At 44.9% G+C, this 23047-nt stretch overlaps 2 protein-coding genes across 2 annotated transcripts; one reads left to right on the plus strand and one right to left on the minus strand.

Moving 5' to 3' along the window:
- Positions 1 to 596: 596 nt before the first annotated feature.
- On the plus strand, positions 597 to 10220 carry hmgxb3 (HMG box domain containing 3). Its single transcript, XM_030112391.1, has 21 exons — positions 597 to 780; positions 1757 to 1917; positions 2064 to 2238; positions 2514 to 3026; positions 3153 to 3260; positions 3366 to 3500; positions 3579 to 3838; positions 4088 to 4200; positions 4288 to 4368; positions 4586 to 4665; positions 4843 to 4944; positions 5202 to 5342; positions 5699 to 6009; positions 6156 to 6283; positions 6729 to 6860; positions 6973 to 7157; positions 7245 to 7467; positions 7596 to 7729; positions 7926 to 8045; positions 8158 to 8367; positions 8817 to 10220. The coding sequence occupies exons 2-21, from the start codon at positions 1778 to 1780 to the stop codon at positions 9363 to 9365; spliced, it is 3840 nt and encodes a 1279-aa protein (XP_029968251.1). The 5' UTR covers positions 597 to 780; positions 1757 to 1777; the 3' UTR covers positions 9366 to 10220.
- Positions 10221 to 11619: 1399 nt separating this feature from the next.
- csf1ra (colony stimulating factor 1 receptor, a) lies at positions 11620 to 23020 on the minus strand. The gene is made up of 22 exons (XM_030105446.1): positions 22894 to 23020; positions 22364 to 22465; positions 19778 to 20059; positions 19384 to 19671; positions 19165 to 19301; positions 18917 to 19082; positions 18603 to 18804; positions 18081 to 18196; positions 17855 to 17966; positions 17558 to 17757; positions 17293 to 17384; positions 17070 to 17196; positions 16836 to 16940; positions 16617 to 16727; positions 16354 to 16510; positions 16159 to 16259; positions 15958 to 16061; positions 15666 to 15788; positions 15454 to 15565; positions 14333 to 14432; positions 13472 to 13583; positions 11620 to 13122 (listed from the first exon to the last, which is right to left on the minus strand). The coding sequence occupies exons 2-22, from the start codon at positions 22413 to 22415 to the stop codon at positions 12973 to 12975; spliced, it is 2949 nt and encodes a 982-aa protein (XP_029961306.1). The 5' UTR covers positions 22416 to 22465; positions 22894 to 23020; the 3' UTR covers positions 11620 to 12972.
- Between the last annotated feature and the right edge of the window lie 27 nt (positions 23021 to 23047).

Consider the following 23047-nt stretch of genomic DNA (forward strand, 5'->3'; position numbering starts at 1 on the left):
TTATGCAAAAAACCCATCCAATGATTTCACTATCTAATTGCTTATTTAATGATCTAGTGTTGCTGTATTTTATTGATTAGAAAAGAGCAGAAAAAAAAGAAAGAAAAACGGACCAAATAAATGTCAACAGGCTGGCAAGCATTTAAGAAATTACATAGCTGTACAGGATTCCTGTAACATTAAAAGAAATGGAATGTAAAAGTGGGAAGCATAAATATTTCTTACTTCACTGTATTCAGTTTGTTGCTGGCTGTTCATCTTCTTACTGTTTCAATAGAACAGGATACAATTAAGGAATATTCCTGTCTTTCAGCATTAGATAGATAGATAGATAGATAGATAGATAGATAGATAGATAGATAGATAGATAGATAGATAGATAGATAGATAGATAGATATGAAACTTATACGAAAAGTGTAAAAATAATGGTTAAAATAAGATGAAACAGCGCCCTCGCATGGCCAATAGCAGCACTATCCACGCCATAGATCCACACGACGCACAAGTGATTTTCACGTGTCAAAAACGTCCTCTGTGATTGGTCCGTACTGGTTTATTCTGGACTATGATTGGTCGAAGGCCATGGCAACAAGGCGCCATGTTTTCTTGCAAGGCGACAAGAAACGGAGCTACTTTAGATCTCTTTCACTTTTCTGTTTTGTATTTATCATGAAGCATTGGCACTTTTCAGCACTACTTATCGTGGTCACTTTGCATAACTCGTCCGGGGAGTCGTCGTGATCGTTCTGCGGAGTTTGCGGAGCGTCGGGTCATCGTAGGTAAGGTTTTCAATAAGCAGGAATTTCATTGGACAACGGGCGGACTGTGCAGGCAGTATGAACACACGCCATTAAACCTGCTGTCAGATCACGGAAGAAGCAGGGTTTTTAACATCGGTACAGTCTATTACTGAGCCAAATGCACCGGGACCAGCCCGAATGACACTTACTCCTATTAGTTTAACAAACCCTAGTTACTAGCTGCAGTTGCTCCGTTATGAGGTGGTGGGACTGAGGTCTCCCAATATATTACAACATATTCAGCCATGTAGTTAATATGTAATGTGCATCTGGGCGACTTGTCGCGATGTACAGTTCAGTTGCCCAAATTAGTCCATAGTTCGCCTGTACAAAGTAAGCATGCAATGGTGGCAATGTAATCGATGGCGCATTGTGTTGATTTTTCATAAAACCCAAACCCTAGTAAGGATCCATTATTTGCACAGCGCTATAGGTGGATCGCACCCATCACCTTTAAGATGTATTTTGCAGCAGACAGAAAACAGAGAACTCGTCAACTATTACATTCCTGCACCGAGAAACTGGAAGATGCAAGTTTAAAGTTCCTCCAAAGGATTTGAGGCTTTATTGATATTTTGTACTCACATTGGTTTATGAGCATCATATCAGGCCCAAGGCCACAATAAAGTTTGCTTACCTTCAAGTATCGATAAACATTTTCATGACTTTTTTAACTACTCTTCTGCTGCTAATTTAGACAGTTTAAAAATTCAAATATCTGAAAACCTTTTAGAATAATGTGCCCCACTGGAATGAATGTAATCTGGGGTTTGACAGCTCAGCTTGTTAATATCAGTTTATGATTTAGCACAGCTTGAGTTTTTCTATTTCAGTTCCTTGATTTAGCAGGTTCCTCATACAGCAGCAGGATCTTCAGGTGTCTGGCAGGCTGGCGGGGCTATCCACTGTTATACATGACACTACATAACTCATCTCTGGCCTTTTTCTTTCATAGAGTCCACGATCTTTAGGAAACATGGAGAAATTGGAGATGTTTGAAGTTATGAAAGTGACTGAGGAGGTGGAGAGCAGTTACCCCCAAATAGAGACGATGACCCCAAAGAAGAGAAAGAGCAAGGTTCAAGAAGATCATGCTGAGAGACCCAAAAAGCCCAGGTAAAATCACCATCAAAAGGGTTGCATAGCCACTCCTCTGAGTGCTGACTGATGCTGAAAGTAATTTGTGAAACGTCTTCTTTTTTTGTCAGGTAGCAACCCTGATGTGGAAGAGTAATGTGTTTTGACTTTAATTTTTTTTTTAGGTCTGCCTACCTTCTATACTACTTTGATGTTCACCAGATTATGCAACTGGGAGTCCCTAATCTGCCGCAATCAGAGATCAACAAACGCATCAGTGAGAGCTGGAAAAGGCTCAGCGTGGCAGAGAAAAGCTACTACCTGGAGAAAGCCAAGTTAGAGAAGGAAGGCATGGATACAGTAAGTTACATCCTCCGCTCAGTCTTTTCAGAATGTACCAACAGATTTTGCTCCTTCAATTTCTTTTAGCCCTTTAATAAAATAGAAAGGTGCTCATGCTCATATGTAATTCTGAGGTCGTATATCTGTCTCCTGAATTAAGTTTCTAAGAATAAATCCTGATATTACAGTAGGTGAAGTTAGTTAACTAATTGACACATTAGCTTGTTAAGAAGCATCCTTTTCTCGGTATTGACTAAATTCACTTTGTTCAATACTTTGTGCTTTTCTCCCAGTCTTCTCTTAGTCCCTCCAAAGATCTTCCAGGTTTCCGTAAAATCCTACCCAGAGCCAGCTACTACGTCCTGTCTAAAGGCTGCTCCTCCTCCAATCACCAGCCCGGCGGCTCCCAGTCACAGCCGAGCACTGAGTCTCTGGACAGCCTTGCTGAAGGCGCCATGCCCTCGGTATCTGCAGCCCCGGAGTCCCAGTTCACGCCTCTTGGACTGGATGAGGAGATCGAACTTTCAGAGCACCCCATGGTTGTTGAAGGCATAGCAGAGGAAACTGCAGACACGTCTCCTCCTGTGGCCCTCCAGGGAATTCCACCCCCATCTTCCGCCTCCATATCAGTCAAAGGATCGTCTTCCACAGAGCGCTACGTCTCACAGGCCTCGGTTGACCTAATAGCAAACGTGAGCACACAGACAGGAAGTGAGGCAGCAGCTGCCAGGAGTGAATCCTGTGGGGCAGTGATGCCGCAGACACAGGGCGACACTGCACAGGTGGTAACCATCATTCCAACACAGGTAAAACCTTCTTTTCCTACATGAAATACTTATATTTTGAAGTGAAATACAAGTGGGACTTCAGAAAACTGTGTAAAAGCCCTTTTCACCATAATTAGTGTTGTTCTCATTTTTCTGTAACTGTAGAATCTGCTTGAGACCAAGTCTTTGGCGAGTGTCAACACTGTGGGCCCACTGATGATGGTTTCTGTAGGCGGTGGGATGGAGCAAACCACCAAACCTTCATATAAAATGGTAAGCACTCACCATACCAGTCTGGTTTGAACATTCAGCCCTGGAAGTTTGGAGATGTCACGGTGTTTGGAGACGCTACTAAATATTTTCCACTTTTTTCTGCAGTCTGCAAAAACATATACCAGAAGAGGTCACGGGAGGTGTCTGAACCCTGGCTGCTCCTTCATGTACGTCACCCGCCACAAACCGCCAACGTGTCCTGAATGCGGGAACCACTTAGGCGGGAAGTGGATACCTGCGGTGAGTGTCGTGTATTTTATTTTCAAACATGCTGATTCAAACACGATGTCATTACCTTAATCTGTATTTATGCATCAGGCAAAGAAGACAGAAGAAAAAGGAGCTCCCGATCAAAAGAAGCAACAGACGGTGAAATCCAAGTCGAATCAAAGCTCTGAAGCAACACCACCACCTCCTCCTCCTCCTCCTCCTCCTCCCCCTCAGAAGAGTAACGCTGATGTTAAAATAAACATCACTGCAAACAGCAAAGAACGTCAGCAGGGATTCAAAAAGCACCGTGCACTTTCAGCTCGGCTGCCACCAGAGGGCAGCAGCATCAAGACACAGGCTCAAACTCAGTGAGTCTGAACAGCTTCGTTACTGTAACTGGCTTTCAGAGCTGATGATCAAGGGAGTGAAATAATGTATTTGCAGATGATGTATTTCACCATCTGCAGATGGGAGCGTTAACACTGTGTGTTGAGAGAACAGTAGTTTATATATTAAAGCAGAGAAGGTAGATGAATAGATGTATATATTTGTACCAGCTGTTTAAGTCTTGCAAACAGTTTGTACCTTACATAACAGGATTTTTCTCCTTTATCAAGGAGACAATTGAAAAACAGTCCTGAAGCTGCCGTAGTGGAGGGTCAGGACAGGAGCACCACCGCCCTGCAGAAGAGGCCCATGAGACCCATCCTTCCTGCTTGCTATAATACAGGTGAAACAACACTTTTTTTCCCCCCTTTGTGTTAAAAATAAGGTGTTAACACACAGAGTTGCATTTTTGCTGGTGTTTGTGTTTCAGGCCGGACTTTGTTTCAGTTCATTACTGTCCTTCCAGAAAAAGGAAAAATTCAGAGTGCAAACAGCAATAAATCAGCTTCTGGTACGGTACATTTAATTTCACCCATTATTATACTAACAAGGCTGACGTAAAGCAGGAAGAAACCTTTATTTTTACTCAGTGATTTGAAGGTGTAGAGCATTCAGTTGCTGCCATTAACACGTGCTGCCTCACGTTTACAGTAGAGAGAACCACTTTCAGTGAGAGCACTCTGAGGTTTCTGCTCTCACCTCATGTGGTCGTTTTTTTCTAACCTCAGCGCCTCAAGAGGGTTTCTCAGGTCTGAAACCCAGCACTCTGAAGCAGCTCGGCCTGACAGTCCCAGCCACAACTGCACAGGTTAGCACACACACACACACACACACACACACACACACACACACACACACACACACACACACAGAATTGCACTCTAATTGTAGAGATGACAATAATATCAATAAATGTCGTAAAATGACAGGTTTTGATCAATGACAGCATCATTTAATTCAATTCTCTCATGTTTTGTTTGTCCAGGATCCGGACTCAGCAGACTCGAGCCAGACTGTCTCTCAGACTGACAAGATTGTGAACGTTCTGTCGTTTGTTCCTTTCAAACGGCAAACGGTTTCCAGCTTTGTGAGTATAATCCTTATGGTTATTCACCTCAATGACTCTACTGGTCAGAGTGTGCAGCGGCTTGCAAAAGTATTAATTCCCCTTGACGTTGCAGGGGATTTACAGTTTTAAACACAACACTTTCCAGTTTTTCATTTGTAATGCGACAATATGTGGAAAGGTTCAAGGAGTATGATTACTCTAGCAAGCTGCCGTATCTCATCCCAGGATGTGTCTCTGGATTTATGTGGAATTAATGATCCTCCAAATTGTCCCAGGACTTGGGACTATCCACCGCGCGGGGCAGGGGCCGCTGCAGAAACCCGTCCTGTGACTACATGTACAAGAACAGACACAAACCTGCACTGTGCCCCAAATGTGGCTTCGAGCTGACGCAGAAGAAGAGTAAAGCCACGAAGGTAAGGTCGCTGCTGCTTTCTGCAGTGTGCTCTGTGATTTATCTGACGTTTGGGAAGTTTAAAAGTAGGACAAACATCACTAACCTGAATGTTCCTCTTATAATGAAACTGTAGATGTTTTTTTATTCAACATTATAATCAAAGAGCTGTGTTTTACTTACTTATTGTAAATATCTTAATGTTTCTATTTAAAATACTGTAAGAAATGTTTTGATATGCTGCATCTCTCTTAAAAAAACCCCTCATATTTCCACATTTTTAATTTATATGGTTTTTAATTATTAACTGCTACCCCCAAGCTGTTCCATAAACATGTGTGAATGTGTAAAAGTGCATGTTTGCCTTTCCTTCCTCAGTCCGAGTCGTTGCTGGATCCATACCAGGCCCTGAGTCCCGCTCAGAAGGAGATCCAGCGCCAGAGCACTCTGCAGCTCCTGCGCAGCTCCCTGCAGATTCCTGAGAGCGACACCGAGCTGCAGGAAACATTAACGCTCATTCAGGAGCTCAACCGTCTTCAGATCGTCCTGTTCCAACGGAGCGACCAGCAGCAGGAGGACGGCGGCAACGAGACCGAGACGCTCGTTGAGTCTGGCTGGCCTCAGTTCTACGAATCGGCAGCGACTCACTGCGCTCTGTGCAACTACCCTCTCTTTAAAGGCAGCCAGAGGTGAGAGGAGGAAGGTCGCTTCGTTTTGTTTTGGGCCTCTGCTGGTTCTGGTTCATTCGGCTGCATTGTTACTTATCTTACTCCCAATTTTAGTGTGTGTACCGTGTGGTGGTCTGTTTTCCCTGATCTGTGTGTGTTTGTTGCAGTACTGTGGCAGGACAGGAGGACTGCTGGCTGCTCACTGAAACCCTGATGCAGACAGCGTCTCTGCAGCTCAAAGTGTGCCTCAACGTTCAGTGTCTGGCTCTGCACAGCTTCACCGACCTGCATCCAGGTAAACCTAATAGATACGTGTCCACAAAGAGTTTTTACTGACAGCATTATGTCCTCTACACTTTGCTTAATTACAAGTAATGATAATATTCATTTGTTAAATCCTTGAATAGAAGAATAAGGATATACTTCTCTTAAACTACTTTTGCTGTTTTACCGTGATTGATCAAAAGGGGGCATCACAGCTATTATTTCATCAAAGACTCCAGAACATGGTGCTTTTTCCCAAGACTTCCTCTTTATTTACTCCACTTATTTTCAAAATGTTCCAGAAGTTTTTCTGAGAACGCTGAATATTGTCAGATTAGAGATTCTGATAATCAGGATGTCGAGCATAGTAGCTGTAAAACTCGGTGTGACCCAGAACAGATTGTGTCTTCCTTGTCCAGCTGTGGTTTGACCTGTTTTTTAATATTTCTGTGAATCTACTCACTGACTCTCTGAAGGTTTGTTCAACATCGGGAACAGACTGCTCGTGAGCATTGACCTGTTCCTGAAGATCAGGGCCGGCATCAGACTGGGCCAGTCGCCCTCTCAGGCGGTCGGGACTGTGCTCGACCACGCCCCCAGTCATCCTGGTGAGTGTGACTGGAAATGCGTTCTCCGTGTGGCGTCTGGCATTTCAAATGAGACATATCTGTCACAGGGTGATTTCTCTCTTCTGATCTTTGCTTTGTCTTTTTGCATCAGTCCATTCTCTGAGTCCAGATGAATCATCTCAAGTTCAGGAGCTGCTGCTGAGTGGCTACTGGGCCTTCGAATGTCTGACGGTGCGAGATTACAACGACATGATCTGCGGCGTTTGCGGCGTCGCCCCGAAAGTGGAGATCGCTCAGCGGCACACCAAGAACGTGCTGGAGCTCAAAAACGTGGAGGTGATTTGCTGATTTGCCTGCTTCCTCCTAAACGCTGCTGCAGCCGCAGTTCGATGACGACGTCCCTCCTCTGTGACGCCTCCGCAGTTCACCTGGCCTGAGGCGCCCGTCCCCGACGAGGTGCACGTGGACGACTTCTGGCTGACCATGGAGAGCGAGGCCATCGAGCAAGCGGCGTTTCCCGCGGACATCCCCATCACACGGGTGGACGCCTCCATCATCGCTCCCTTCACCCCCCCTCTGATGAGAAGCCCCGTGGTGATCAACACGGAGAAGGACAAGGTCCTGCCACAGACTCAGCAGGGTTCAGGTGCGCGTTCGCTCGAACAAAACACCTGGTTTTGTGTGTTAGAAAGACGGTGCACGATCACACCGTGAAGATGGAAACAGCAGCACGCCTTTGATATTCGCTGAGTAATGAAAACCTTTCTCCTCCAGGAGAACCGTCGGTTCTGGTTCGTCTCGTTCACGACGGCGAACTGAGGCTCAACCAGATGGAAGATCACACCGAGGACGAGTTGAGAAACATCCTGGACCGCTGCGGAGCGACCGTCAGCCCGGGCTCCACCAAGGTGTGTGTCCATGAGGCCTGGGGAACGGGAGATGTGCTGCAAACACAAACGAACTCTTGTATTTTATTCACCCCCATTTTCCTGGGGATTTTTTTTTTTTTTTTCTTTGGAGGATGCTTTACGTGTGAGCTTTGATTTAGTTGATACAAAGGTCCCATGTTGATGAATCCTTTCTCTCTGTCTCCCTCTGGGTCAGGCCGAGCTGCTGGCCTCTTTGATCTCTTTCTACACACTCGTTCATAGCGGCCTCTCCACCGCGCCACAACCCCCCGAACACCTCACTGCCGGCAAGCTGTCCAAGGTCTGCCCCCATAAGGTAGAAGAACTTTGACTGTTACGTTCATCAGTGTGTATTAGGGCAGTTTTTGAAAAAAAAATAACATAAAAAAAATACAAAGCCAAATAGACTACGGTCCTCCCTTCTCCAGGTGGTGTGTTCCTCCAAGTATTTGGTGAGAGGCGAGACGGCCCGAGACCACGTGGACCTGCTGCTGTCCTCCCGCTACTGGCCTCCGGTCTACGTGTGCGACTGCCCCCGTCAGGTGGCACTGTGCGCCGACATGCAGTATCCGCAGCTGGCAGCCCAGATGTGGGGCAGGAACCAGGGCTGCTTCTCTGACCCCTTCGAGAAGCCAGAGGTGGGCGACTCTAATCTCATTTCGCAGCGAGGCACACAGAGTTTCTCTTTCTTTATTCGTTACGCGTCTCACTCGTGGTCGAGCAGATTTGCCTTCTCTGTGAGAGTGAGTCGGCCTAATTGGTGCATCGCCTCCACTTCTGCTGCTCTAACACAATCCTCTGGATTTGTGTTTGTTGTTATCTGAAGAGAAAGTCTGTAGACGAAGAGAGAAGATTCATTTTGATTTAAACACATGATGCTGCAAATAAATAAAACTAGGTAATTTGTGGATATTTTCAAAGATAATTGCTCCATAAATTCTCGTTTGAGGGAAAATAATTAGGATCTTATCTTTTATTAATCCCTTTTTAAAGGTTTCATTTGAGATTTATTTCGTGTGAAACATGTAAAACCGTGTTTTTTATTTTTGTCACATGCCTCAGATTAAGCCCCATTGTTCCTCTTTAGCTCGTTTCATGCGACGAGCTGCAGGAGCAGCCGTACAGGGTGGACCTGTCCTTGGCGGCGGAGAACCAGCAGGTTCACCCCATCACCAGATCGCCCTCCTGCTGGCTGGTTCGGCCCCCGGCGGCCCGGCGGCCCGCTGGTCCGGAGCACCACTCCATGGAGCTGTGCAGAGACCTGGAGCCCTACGTCGGCCTGGTGGCCGAGCTGGGGACGGAGGGCGGGGAGAAAGAAACGACCGACGCGTCCAAGGACGGCGAAACGGAGGACGGCGCCGGGGGACAAGCCATGGTCTTCAACAACACGGCCTATTATTACCTCTACAACCGCCTGGTGGATTTCCTCAGCAGCAGAGACATCGTGAGTCAGCAGATCAGCCAGGTGGTGAAGGCCTGCCAGCCCGGGGAGGTGGTGATCCGGGACGCTCTGTACCGGCTGGGCGTGGCTCAGATCAAAACGGAGAAGGGCGACGACGAGGGGAGCGGCCCGGAGGCACCGGCGAAGCAGGACGGGGTGGAGACGTACGAGGTCGTCCTGCCCGACAACGGTTGATATCAGCGGAGTGACGAAGACGCACTCACACCGGACGAGTGTTTCACTGTTTTTATTCACTGTTCATTCAGTGTGACGTGTCTGTAGCGGACGCAACCTAAATGTGTCTGAGATGGACTGAATTTTAAGAAACGTGAACTGTTTGTAGCTGTGGAGAATCGTGCCAAGTGTTAAATGTTGACTGAAGGAATCTAAAGGAGCGAGTGTTTTTATCTCCTACAACCAACAGAGGAAAGAAACTTTTAACAGTCTTTTTTTTTAATATAAGTGAGAATAAGAGTAACATGGAGAGAATGGAGACCGAATCTTAACTCTGAAATGACTGAATGTATTTTATGCCATTAAGATGTCATGAGTGAAAAAAAAAATACTCTGAAAGAACATATGAGAGTGAGACACACTAGAGGGCTGCACCTTTATGTTCCAGTGACTGAAAGAATGATTGATTTCTTACTATAAGCTCCTAATGCCAGTATTTAACCATGGATCTTTATGTCACTTGCTGCCTTTATTACTGACATTTCCTTTTAGCCATGTGATGACGGAGTGTGTAAGCCGTACTGTATATCATATTGTGATATCGGACCTTAGCTTGTGGCCTTTGGGCTCCCCCCAGTTGAGGGAAACTGATGAAAACAAAGACTCAGTCAGGTGTCTGACCTGACGTGAACCCGTCCACTTTGAGAAAGCAGCTGACAGCAATCTGCCCGCTCTTTGTTGTGAGTAAAGACATTTGCAACTTTCTTGTTGGTCAAAGGTCACAACAGTTGTGTAAATGGAAACTACACAAATGAACAAAGTTTGCCTTCGGTAAATTTGCTTTGTTATAACATTGCTTTCTGAAAATAAACTTTATGCCACTGAAAAGACTTTGTTTCCATTTCTAATGGTGCCACATCGTTCAGGATCCTGCGCCGAGGAGCAGAGCTGGTCGCTCAGTGGAGTTCGTGAAAAATGATCCAAATCTTCTCTTCCGGTGAAAAACATTTTGTTTACTCAGTTTTATTCATCCATTTCTGCTTTTTCCAACTATGAGTGAGGAAACGCCAAATGAAGGATGGGTTGTTAAACATTAACCAGGCTGTCTCGGAGCCAATGCAGAAAAAAAAACATGCGATCGTGATCATCTTCAGTATATTCACTTTACAGGTTACGCTTCAGTCCAGGAGAATCCCTGCAAGCACAGGGAGAAGATGCAAACTTCAGACCAGAAGTTTCCAGCTCGAAGAATCAAACCTGACTTTGGTCTGTGAAGCAACTAAAACTCCAATGATGCAACAACAAAAAAAAGAGAGAATACAGAGATTTGTCTGTGCTCGCATTAATCAGACGCTTTTTTTTCACTCAGTTGACATTTAAAAATTATTGCAATATCTTTAGAAAGCTGAACTGTTTTTCGTGTCTCCTGACTTTAAAGATGTGAAACATTCCACTTCAGCTCTGTGTGTAAAAATGTGTGAAACGACTGTTGAATAACTTTGAAAATGTTCTTGAGTTACTATGAAGGACTGGCTGTGTAAAGACTTCTTACAAAAGAGGAGTCATTTTGATGATTTAAAGGAATTTGAAACAGCTTCGCTTACTTTTTAACAACACTGGACAACATGGGATGCCGTATTTTGTTTGTGTAATTGAGAATTAATTAAAGAAAACAATCTTCTCCTAATGTATTTATGTTTTCTTAAAGTATTTAGTAGCTGATTCTCGTAAATGAATCTAATTTATCCAGTTTACCAAACACAGCTGAACTGTTCTAATATTAATCTGATTAAATGTGATTTTTTTTTTTTTTTCCAATACAACATAATGAGCAGGAGAAATTAACGTGAAGGTGTTTCAGTGCAGCTGATATCGACAGAAAGGGGAAGCTCGTGTTGTTCAGTCTGTGCTTTTAGCCGATGGGGAGAGATTCGAACGTACACACGGTTCGTACCGGCATGAAAACAAGCCCGAGCCACACTCCAGACAGACAGAGGACTTTCTGCTGAAATCACACAAAGAAGAAAGAAAAGCGAACAGACAGTATCGGCCACAGCGTTAACACTTCCCTCCCAAGATTTCGGAGTTGTGCAACGCCGACAGATAACTGTGGGAAACGTTCAGGAGGAAATGCAGACTGGATGCTACCCACAGAAAACAAGAAGTGAAGAGAAGTTAATTTAAGGGCCACACACACTCAATGAGCACCATGAGATGAAAAAAAAGAGAATTAGTTTAAAAAAAAAAAAAGCCTTTGATTGTCTGGAACTTCAGTGGTAAAGCTTTATTCAACACAATTTTCAGTGATTTAATCTACAGCATTTGCACTGATTGTCTCATTTGAACAAAAACAAAAAACAAAACAAAAAAAAAAAACACTCGATATATGGAAGGTGGATGTGCTACTATCCACTCTACGACATTTCAGCGAAAATAAAGATACTTCTTGATTTATGAGATATGTACAATATGAGACATCCCACTTGTGTTTCATTCAGGCTCAAGCACACGTGAAACACCTGACGCCACACAAATGCTGCAGTCTGTATCGCTCTTGTAGCTTATATGTAGCTGGAAAGTCTTCATGGAGTTGGCAGTGGAGGCTGACTGCTACACGCTGATACTGGGGCAAGCTTGCATACGAACACTCATCGAGCTCTAAATGGAAGGAAGAGAGGAAGAAATGGTGCCACAAACACTTCAACTTTCACATTGTCAGACATGAAAACATGATTTATCTGATCCCTGATGGAGCCACAGATCTCCCTGCTCCTAAATCACACTGGCAAAATTAATTGAATCGAAGTGGAACAATCACATGCTGTGACCGACGGACGGCCACTCCAGTGTGTCACAAGAAGAACGGCCGCGAGCAGCGCCCGGGGAGGCAAAACAAGCCCGCCATTCTTCGCCTCCTCCGCTGTGGCTTCACGTTTAAATCAACGAAAAGAACATTTTACATTTGGTTATCAGGACGCAGATTGAAAGGATAAACAGAGCCCCAGTTAGGAGTTTATGTCCAGTGTTTGTGACTTGCTCTGAGAAAACCTCACATGCGACAAACGGATGACAAGGAAGCAAACCAGCTGACAGAACGGAGTTTCAACTACATGGAATAGGAAACATTCATGAGGCAGTAATTTAAAAAAACAAACAGTAAACACAAACAAAGATAACTAAGTACACGCAAAAAAAAAAAAACAAAACAAAAGAAAAGAAGATTCTTCTTTGGTTAAGCTTACAGATTATACCTTGAGTACATGGGAGATGAACAGTCTGTCAGGGAGTAATGATCAGGGAAAGGTACAGCTCAGAGGGCTGGTGTGCTTTCCTGACATGTTTCCTCCTTTCATGACTGCAGGCGCTGTTAGACATGGCATTTTCTAGTCACGGTCTGCAGGGACAGGAGTCACATGCTCGCTACAGCTGCTCGTCTGTCTGGAGAGCAACAGGCAAAAAAAAAAGAAAAAAAAAAAAGAAAAGAAAAAAGAAGTGCTGAGAGGGCGACTCTCCTGCTCATGGAACAAGATGTGACACTCGGCTCCCCGCTGAACCGCTGCCGATCCCAGTCTGCTGGTGCCTGTTGACGAGCGGTGGATCCATCGATTGACTGGCGCAGAGGACTTTTTCAACAGAACTGGTAGTTGTTGGTCTTCATGAGAGGCTGCTCCTCTTCCACATGGTCACAAGACCGGTCACAGGGGCCGTCACAGCATTTGGGCTCGTCACACTCCTCACCCTCTGTGACCTGCTGCTGCTCCACATTCTGGTAGATTAGCTGTGGAGAAGCATCGGCCACATGGTGAGACTGGATGTGAGAAAACTTTCAAAATATATATATATTCAGCTCATCTGTATGGATGCTGGAGATGTGTACTGAAAGCAGTATTTTATATATTAGTGCTGAAAACAGATCGCATCTCTTTGGGAAGCAAAACCCAAAATTTGTTAAACTGAAAAAAACAAGAAGAAACAGTGAATGTAATTGATTGAAAGCGAAGCTAAATCTGTTGTCTCCGTGAAAGTACAAGACACCATCGCTCCCTGAGGGCATTTCTGTCTGGTTCATCACATGCGTTGTTTCTGGAGCGGTCCTGATGGAAGAGGGCCGGATCCGCCACACTCACCTGCTCCGGCTCTGGCTGCTCCACCAGCAGCCTCCCTATCATCTGGGTGATTTTGCTAAACGTCGGGCGCATGGTCGGCTCCAGATTCCAGCACATCTTCATGATCGAGTAGCTGAAAGACAAGCGGGACCGACTCAGAGAGCAGACATCTTTTAGGGGTTTATTTCTGGAACCATGTTCCTTCATGGTCGAACATTATATAAAAGTAAAGATGGTATTTCGGTCCAAACTGGACAAGTAAGAAGAGGCTTATGGCGCGCGATGACGCACTTGGAGAAGAGAAACCCGTTCATAACAGGCCCTGCCCCTCCAGTTTCATTTGGCCGCCATGAAATAGCAGTTACATGGCGTCCTGGCTCGGAGATCATGTGGCTAACAGGCAGAACGGAGGCTTGACTCAGAGCACAACAACAGATGATTGGGCCCTGACTCAGATTCAGCCCCGGCCATTTCCACAGTGCAGTTATTCCGGGTGGTGTGACAGCCACGCCTAATCGGCACACAGATGTCCGGGCCGTCGGAGAGGGCTGGGAATAACGCTCCCTTTATTTTCTCATTCCTTGTTAAGTTGTGTAGGCTTGTTTAGTTATGAGTATGGAGTCGGAAGATAACCCAGAGCAAGAAAAATAAAAAAAAAAATCAGTGATAATGGAGGTGCTTCATGAAGTCACCTCGTGTGTCGGTTAATTCAGATCTTAAATACCGCCGGAGGAGAAAAGGTTCTTTGTTTGGCGAGTTTCAACTGTCTGATGTTAACGATCGACCATCATTATACAGCTGTAATGACTTCAATTAACTGGACAACCAGGTGACTCTGAACGCAGCACAGCAGTCAGACGGACAGAAAAACGGATGTCTCACATCTCAGGTGGGGCGAAGTCCGGTTGGGCCATCTGGTAGCCGTGCTTCACCATCTTGTAGAATCTGGAGTCCACGGAAATGCTGGGGTACGGGCTCTTACCTGGCAGACAACGACATGCTGTCAGCGGAGCCAGTCGTGAAAGAAAAACATGCAGCTGTCTACAGATTTCATGAATATGTGATCTGACCAGTGCTGGGGGGTATGCTTTTATTTTTGAAAGTAACATAACGCACCTGATTTTACTCATTATTTTATCCATGCAGTTACATTTATTAATCACTCCTGTCTTGAATGAAGACAGTCGTCGAGTGAAGCAGCCGCTGTCTCTCTCTGACTCCGCTCACATTAAGCCGTCATGTTCAAAATGACTGTATCTCAGAAGACGACTGTGACTTTCTTTAAAGTCTTGCTAGCTTTTCGCTGCGAGCAATAACGAACAGACGAACCATTGAAGAGAGTGTGTTGTTTTTTGTTGTTTTTGTAGCCCAGTTGGAAAATACACCTTTCAGCTGAGTGTCTATTTGAGTTCTCTATACTCTAGAACAGATCAAACACATGAAAATTTTATTTTCAGAGTCAAATGAAACAATGAACAAATGTGTCTTCAGCTTGGTTTTATAAACAACATGACTCACTGTCTTTAAAAGTCCAGTATGAATAGGACTATAGGGGCCTATTTGGGGCCTATATGATTTCTTTGCTCTTCGGTTTCACATCCCCTCCAGGTTTTATCTGAGAACGACCTGAGACATCAGCACAGGGATCATGTCTATTTAAACAGTTTCCCCGTCTGCTGCTGTCTGTTTGTTTATAGATTTGTTACTGATGCTTCTTGTAATGAGTTCATTAATCAGTCAGGAATTGATCACAGCCTGTTTAAAGACGATCATCCTTCAGGTAATGTACCAGTATGTATCTTCAGCTGAGATTAATGAGTAAATCCTGAATTAAACTGATTCTCACAGTGTTCACAGCTAATGTCACACAGCAACGCCACAGTAACACAGTGCTAATTGAGCGAGATATCACCTTCCTTTAAAGAAGCTCCTTTACTTTTATGAAAACATAATTTGTAAACAGAAATCACATATAAATGTTTGGTGACTTTCACAGCACTGACCTAAAGAGAAGATTTCCCACAGGAGGATGCCGTAGGACCAGACGTCACTCTGGACGGTGTAGACGCAGTCGAAGATGCTCTCCGGGGCCATCCACTTCACGGGCAGGCGAGCCTTCACGTACGCACAGGAAAGAGCAAAATATAGATTGAGAAAAGAATCAATCTATCGCCGGTGTCGTCAGATTAACAGCTTGCTCCACTGAGGCGCTCACATTGCCTTTAACCACGTAGTTGGAGTCGTTCATGATGTCTCGCGCCAGGCCGAAATCACAGATCTTTGCCTCCCTTTGGTTGGTCAGCAGGACATTTCGAGCTGCGACGTCTCTGTGAATACACTGCACACACACACACACACACACACACACACACACACACACACACACACACACATATATTTTATATGACAGTTGGTGTCTTTTTTTAATTAATTTCTGCACGCAATTTCTTGTTGTTTTCTTGCTGTTTTTATTTTCGATTCTTTGGGCCAGTGGTTCGGTTACTCACATTTTTAGTAGCCAGAAAATCAAGGCCTTGAGCAACTTGAAATGAAAACCTCAGGAGGTCATCAATATCCAGAGGCCAGTCTCCAGTCTCCTCACACACCAGGTCTAAAATAAAGACACGGCCACATGCAGAAAATAAAAATGCTAATCATTTCTTCTTCTTGTTCCTTTAAATATCGCGCTGCCAGTGTTTACTTCTTACCAGGAGATTGGTTCAAGGCGTTTGATGTTTCCATATCTGGCATTTGACTTGGTCTCATCTCTAAGTAACTGCTGGAGGATGTGCTGGAGATCCCACTGTCACTGTTACAGCAAGGAGAGATGAATACAAACAGTTAACATTCGTTTTATAAGCAGCCCCCGTTTCGTTCATAAAGCTGCATGTTTGCTGATGTACCTGCGAATGAACCGCTTCTGAGCGCAGATGTTCTTGTAGTCGTTCTCCGGAATGTCAGGAATATTCATGACAAAGTTGACAAACGTCTCTGCTTTCTGGCGAAGGAAGTTGAGGAGGTCACCCAGGCTGCAGTACTCGGTGATCACCAGCACCGGCCCTGCAGGGAGAACGCAGTCCGCCCTGAGCTCTCGCAGACAGAGTATGTGTCTGGAGACAAACGACTTGAAAGAAAACAGAAGTTTGACAGTTTTTCGCTGTCTGACCTCCGTAGGTGCAGGCTCCCAGGAGATTGACAATGTTCTTATGTTGACCCAGGTGGCTCATGATCTTCAGCTCAGACATGAGAGCCTCCCTCTCATCTGAATGAGCGCTGGCTGTTGAAACGCAACAGACGATCACCATACAGTCAGTTACCTTTTCTTGACTCTTTCTTTCATTGTGATTTGCTTGAGTGAGCGATCATTATCTTTGTTTGTACAAACCTTTTAGCATCTTCACCGCCACACGCATCACATTGTCCTCCTTTCCCAGACCGTAGGCTGTGGCCTCCACCACCTTTCCAAACGCACCTGCACCCAGGATCTTCCCTGAAGGGAAACGAAACACGGACAACACGTTCTCAGCGTGGCTTTAGATTCTCTGTAAAATCCTGGATCTAAATATACTCCTCAAATATTTAGGAGCGGTTACTGCGCCTGGTAACTTATGTTGCAGACCTAGTTTGAGCTTATCTCGAGGGAACTCCCACTTCTCATTGTAGGGCAGCTGAGTGGGATCGATGAAGGTGTAGTTGTTTCCCTCTCTCGCTTCAATGATCTTCCATCGGATCTCATACCTGGGTTTCTGAAGGGGAAAAACAAACAAAAAAGACACTTTAAGGCTTTAGATATTGACATGTCTTGGGGTTTTCTTTCCACATTGTCTGATTTGTATCATTACCTGCTTATATTTGTATAAAAGAAACACCAGCAGTGCGAGGAGGATGGCCAGAATCCCCGCCGCTGCAGTCAGTGTGGACGTGAAGAATGTGTCTGTCCAGTTGAAAAAAGAGCACAGCTATTGTACGGTTTCCAAACAAACAATGTGGCACATGCGGAGGTTTGCTGGTGTGAATTTTTGATCCGTAGTTTGCACAATGCCAGCAAGTTCATGGACAAGAGAAACACGAGGATCTAAGAGGTCAGCCTGAAGTTCAAATGCTCACCGGCAGCTTCCAAGGCAAAAGTGTCTCTGCTCATTCCTGCCACATTGAAGGCAACACACTCAACTGTCATCCTGCGGCTGGAGGGTCCCACGGTGAGGACGCTCTCCACTCCCACCGCCCCGTACTCCTCCCTCTGCACCTCCACGGTGGGAGCCTGGAGGGGGATGGCCAGCTGGAGCCCAGTGGTGTTTTCATTGCACCTGCCTCACCGTAACACACACACACATTTCAGAAAAGTTACAAAAAACAGACCCCGGCTATAAAACTTCCTTGCTAAAGACGTCCGCTCTCACTCACGTGGGTCGTATCCCGAAACACTGATACCAGATTATTCTGGGAGCGGGATAACCGAAAGAGGTGCAGGTCAGTGTGGTTACGTTCTCCCACCTCACCACGGCAACGGGTCGCTCTGCCGTTACCCGGAAGGAGAAACAACCACTCATCAGATCACCGGGCTCTAAAGCAACTTTGTTCTTCACAGCATGCACAAGCAGCTTTCAGCAGCGGTCCTGGTGCCACTTACGATACATCTGGACTTGAAAGGTGATGGACGCATTGACCAGGTTACTCCGGGCATAGAAGGTGTACTGGCCCTGCTCCTGAATGTTCATTCTCTTCAGCAGCAGTGTGGCGTGATATCTGTAAAGATGGCGGTGGTGGGGGGGGGGGGGGGGGGGGGGGGGGGGGGGGGGGGGGTAGTGGCATCTTTAAACATAGAAAAAGAGGAATGTCTACCAAACCAGATGTGACTAATTCTGCGGCCTCGATACAGACAGACTCTATGCATCACTGCTGAGCGCGTCAACATCTTGAAAAGAGGACACTATTCTCTTCCTTAAAGCAGTTTCATGACCGGAGGAATATGATGACCTCCGTGTTCCCCGTCAAACTTTTTTTTTTTTTTTTTTTTTTTTTTTTTGCAAAATGCAGAAAACAGCTTTTGTTAACTTCCCTTTCCTGTAGTGCACTTTATATTTGGACCGTTTGAACTGTAGTGCCGGTACTCCTAACTACGTTATTGTTATTGTCGTTATTGTCGGTGTACCTGTTGTTGTACCGGATGAACTTCTGCTCCTGCGTGGACGTGTTGGGAGACGTCGGGGTGTGCCACTGATGCTCTGTGATGCAGGGATACGCCTCAATGAGCACGTTGAGCTCCAGATCCTCTCCTTCATTCACCTCCAGTGAAAGACCCTTGTGAGCCAGCTTGGGGGACAGCTGGGGCGACAGCCGGATGTAGGGCTTGTCTTCAAAACAAGGACCAGCAAAGAGACGCTTTCAGTTCGACAGTGATCAATGTGTTAAACCTTTAGCCATCAACCAATGCAGGCTGGAGGATTTTGCCTCCTGGTGACTTACCCACAACGATCAGGTACGTGGTTGAACTGTTCATACCAGCCTCATTGGTCCCGATGCAGGAGATGTTTCCAGTGTCAGCGAGGTCCACAGCGGAGATGGTGAGGATGCTCACGATGTCCAGCCTGTTTTCTCCATTGGAGTGAGCCGTTTCCTCTATTGTCGGCTTCTAAAGACAGCAGAACGAGAATCCTACTTGAAATAATGATCGCTGAGGGCAGCCCGAGCGTCAAAGGAGTCCTTCGACGGACCGTCTTCGTCATGTATTTCCAGGTGACGTTGTAGTTGAAGTTCGGATTGTGCGTTCTGCAGCGAATCTTCAGCTCCTCTCCAACAATGCGCACGTACTCGTCTGTGTCCAAGAAGACGTACGGAGGAAACCAAAGCCCTAAACCAAAGTGAAAACACGCAGGAATGCGTCAGAGCAGAGGCGGATCCTTGGCTACTTTCCATCAGCCCTGCGCTCTCACTCTGAATGACGTTGATGGAGAAGGCCTTGGAGCTTCTCTCCACGCCGTTCAGTCTGGCCGTGCAGACGTAGTCGGCGTTGAAGCTGTGGTGGAGGCCGTGGACCAGAATCCCGCGGTGCCTGGACACGGTGAAGTTCATCCCCGGCGGCACGGAGGTGCCGTTGTCCATGCGGAGGTTGAGGTCTGTGGCCGCCGGGTCGGTCAGGAGGCAAGGCAGCAGGTAGTCGTTACCTTCCTTCGTCACCACCAGCAGGGCGGTGCTGTCCGTCCAGAACAGGCGATTTGGGTCTGCAAAAAAAAAACGCTGTCATGTCAGATTTGTGTGGAAGAAATCGTAATAAACACTCAAACTTTTCCAGAGCCTCCTCTGGACGACTCTCCTGCATCCGCTCACCCTTCACGTAGACGTGCACCGCGGAGGTCAGGTGCTGCGGGCCGTCGGTGTAAAAACACTTGTACGTCCAGGTGAACTCGGCGGAGGGTCGTTTCACCTTCAGAGTGCGGACGTTCCCGCCGCCTTTAGAAACGAAGCGTCTGTGTTTGGGCAGCCTGGTCTGCCAGTCCACAGGCCCGTCGCCCTCACACTTCAGGTCCAGAGGGCTCCCGGCGTTAACCACCACCTCCGAGCCCACCACCACCTCGGAGTTCATCTTGATCACCGGATACCTCCATTCCACTGAGGAGGAAAGAGAACACGATTTACACCCTCATTTATTCAGCTCTATTCAGTTTTATTTGCATAGAGCTGCCAAATGCAACACAGACATTTCAAGGCATCTTTACAGAAAACCAAACAATTCCACACGAGCAGAAAGGAAAAATTCCCTTTAAGAGAAACCTGCAGAGCTTTCTGCTGCTGGCTTTGGGGTTCGAGGACAGAAGGAGAGAAAAAGACACACAGTGTGGGGAGGGACTCAAATCTGTGTTCAGGATTCATTAATTGAAAATACATATTTCTTTGTTGTCACTGTGCTGCTTTCTGTGAGTATTTTTCTTTGCCTGTTCAACAGTTTCCGTTTCATTTCCACGGTTCATCGTATGAGTCACATTTTTTTCAGAAGGTTATTTTCATACACGTGTCTGCAGCATTTATGACATTTATGCAACTGTCCACCAAATCATATTCATCTGAGCTACAAAACATGTTAAATCTTTAAAATGAGGAGACGCGGCTCGTAAGTAAAAATAAAAATGTCAGAACTACAACTTGAAATGTGTTTCATTAAATCTCTTCATAGTTTCAAAGCTTTCTACCATACTTACGGTAAGTTGTTTTGGGGGATTCAGTCTTTAAGCGATATTACCCGATCATAAGTGTGTTTTCCATTTCCTTGTTTTGACTTTGACCTTTGCTGTTTAAGTTTTTCATTTTAGCTCTTTTAGCAGTTTTGAGGAATTTCAATGGTTTTATTTCAGCTGTTTAGTTTGACTCTCTAAAACATTTTGTCCATTTTTTTGTTTTACATTTTCTCATGGTTTAGCTTTATTAGGTGCTTTTAGCCACTTTCGCAGTTTTAAGTTCTTTTTCGGCATCTTTTGTGCTGTTTGGGGTGATTTTTAGCGTTTCTAATTAGCTCTTGAAGTGGTTTTGACTCTTTGGACATTCTGGTTATTTTTACATTTGACAAACTTTGAGAAACCTTTTGTCAAATTTTATCTTTATAGTCATTCCTGATGTTTTAGTTTTTCCACCTTTTTTGTTTTAACTTTAATTGAATTTATTTTTTTCACATTATTTGACCCCAGTTTCAGCTGCTATGATCAACCGAAGAGCCGAGTGTAACTCCTGATCCACAGGTTACAAATTCACTAAACGCGCTGTGAAGAATCCCAATCAAGATCAGCACTTTGTCACTTCTGCTTTGTGACAGTTTGTTAGTTTGTCACTTCTCTCACAACATGTCTCGCTTAAGACTGCAAACAAAAACAGGCAAAATGTAAAGCAGCGAATTAGTCACAGTTACAATATTTATTTAGACTTAGGTGTCAAAAGCCAATCTGTCAGATAGAACTTGAACAGAATGTGGAAATACTAGTTTTTCTTTAATCCCTTTAGACTTTAGCCCTGAGGGAATGATGAAGCAAATTATTTAAATAAAATAATAAAAAAAAAACCATTATTCTCTGCTTATTTTATTGACAAGGGAAGATTTATGTGAACTCAGGCTGTAAAAAATGCAGCAATGCAGAACCTTCCCCCTTTTAGTGAAATCTTAGCACTTTCCATGAAGGTTATCAAAGTTTCTGCTTGTGTTTAGATGCTGTTTGACCTTCGAAGCAGAACTGAGATTCTATATTCAGCATTATTTTCGATTCATGACAGTTATTTATCACTCGGAGAAACGAAAATATTTCGGAGCAGTCAGCGTTTTGCTCCCACTGGCATAACCAGCCACAATTGTTCTCACCAAAGTCCTCAAATATGAAAATAAACTCCTGTCCCAGCCTCACAATGGCGCCGATTATGTGTCAGCATTAAGCCACCGGAAAGCAAAGCTAATTCATTCAGCCATAATTAACCCAAACCAAACACGCTTTTATGTTTTCAAATGCAAATATGTGAAATTGTAATTTCGTGTCTGATGGGTGATATATGCGATGGTCAGAGCAGCTTTAAAGTGGGCAGGAAAAAAAAAAAAACAGCCATATAGAGAAATATCACAAGAATGAACCCCATGATGCTCGGGCCAAAACGCTGCTCATCAGACACAGTCTGGGCAAAACAGCATGACTCTAAGAAAAAGGATTAAAAACATAATAAACATAGATTTATGTTTCACATTATTCATGTTATTAATGTTTCACAGTTAGAAATCAGTGACACTCCTTATAAAAGAATCAATTAACTAAAGCTGGATTTATCTCTCCTTCATACCATTTAATGCCAAATGTTTATACTCTCAAGCAAATGGAAAAAAAAAAAAAAATCAAAGAGAAACATCCTGGCAGGTGTTGAGGTTGCAGTGTGTGTGAAGCCTACCTGATGCAGAGGAGGCCACGAAGCCCAGCAGCAGTGTGAAGTAGGACTGCATCCCGGATCCACTCACAGACCTGCAGCCTGAAGCGCGCTGCTCACTACACTCTTTGATTTGAATGTGTTCGAGAAAAAAAGAGAAGACAAAAATACATCCTCAGATGATGAGTTATCCCTCTGTCTGCTCCTTTACTTCTCTTTTCTGACCAGTCAGTACATTTGTCTCCAATATCTTAAGCGTAGGGATGAAATTCTGAAATCCTTTGAGAAACAAAACATTTTTACTAAAAGTGAAAGAAAACGAAAATATCTAAATTGCAATTCACAGTTTGTTTGGTTATGACATACGCTCCAAAATACACATTACATGTTAAAAAAAAAGAAGTTTAGACATCACTGATGGGAAAAGTTACAAAAGTCCACCAGTTTCCTCAGATGTGTGATTTTCAAAGCATTTGATGCACCTATCAACATGAAACATATTAAAATACTGCTGACATGTCGCATCGTATCAGGTGTGGGTTGAAATGACTCACCTGCAGATGTCCTGAGCTGATCACAGGAATAAATAAATAACCTCCTCAGGGAACAGAGCGCCGAGCATCCAGCTGACAGCAGAGTCCCTCTTCCCCTTCTGCGCTGCTTTTGCCCTCTTCTCCTCTCTGCTTGTTTACAGTCTTTTCACCACAG

The sequence above is a fragment of the Salarias fasciatus genome, chromosome 2 (genome assembly GCF_902148845.1).
Source record: "Salarias fasciatus chromosome 2, fSalaFa1.1, whole genome shotgun sequence".
Lineage (NCBI taxonomy): Eukaryota > Metazoa > Chordata > Actinopteri > Blenniiformes > Blenniidae > Salarias > Salarias fasciatus.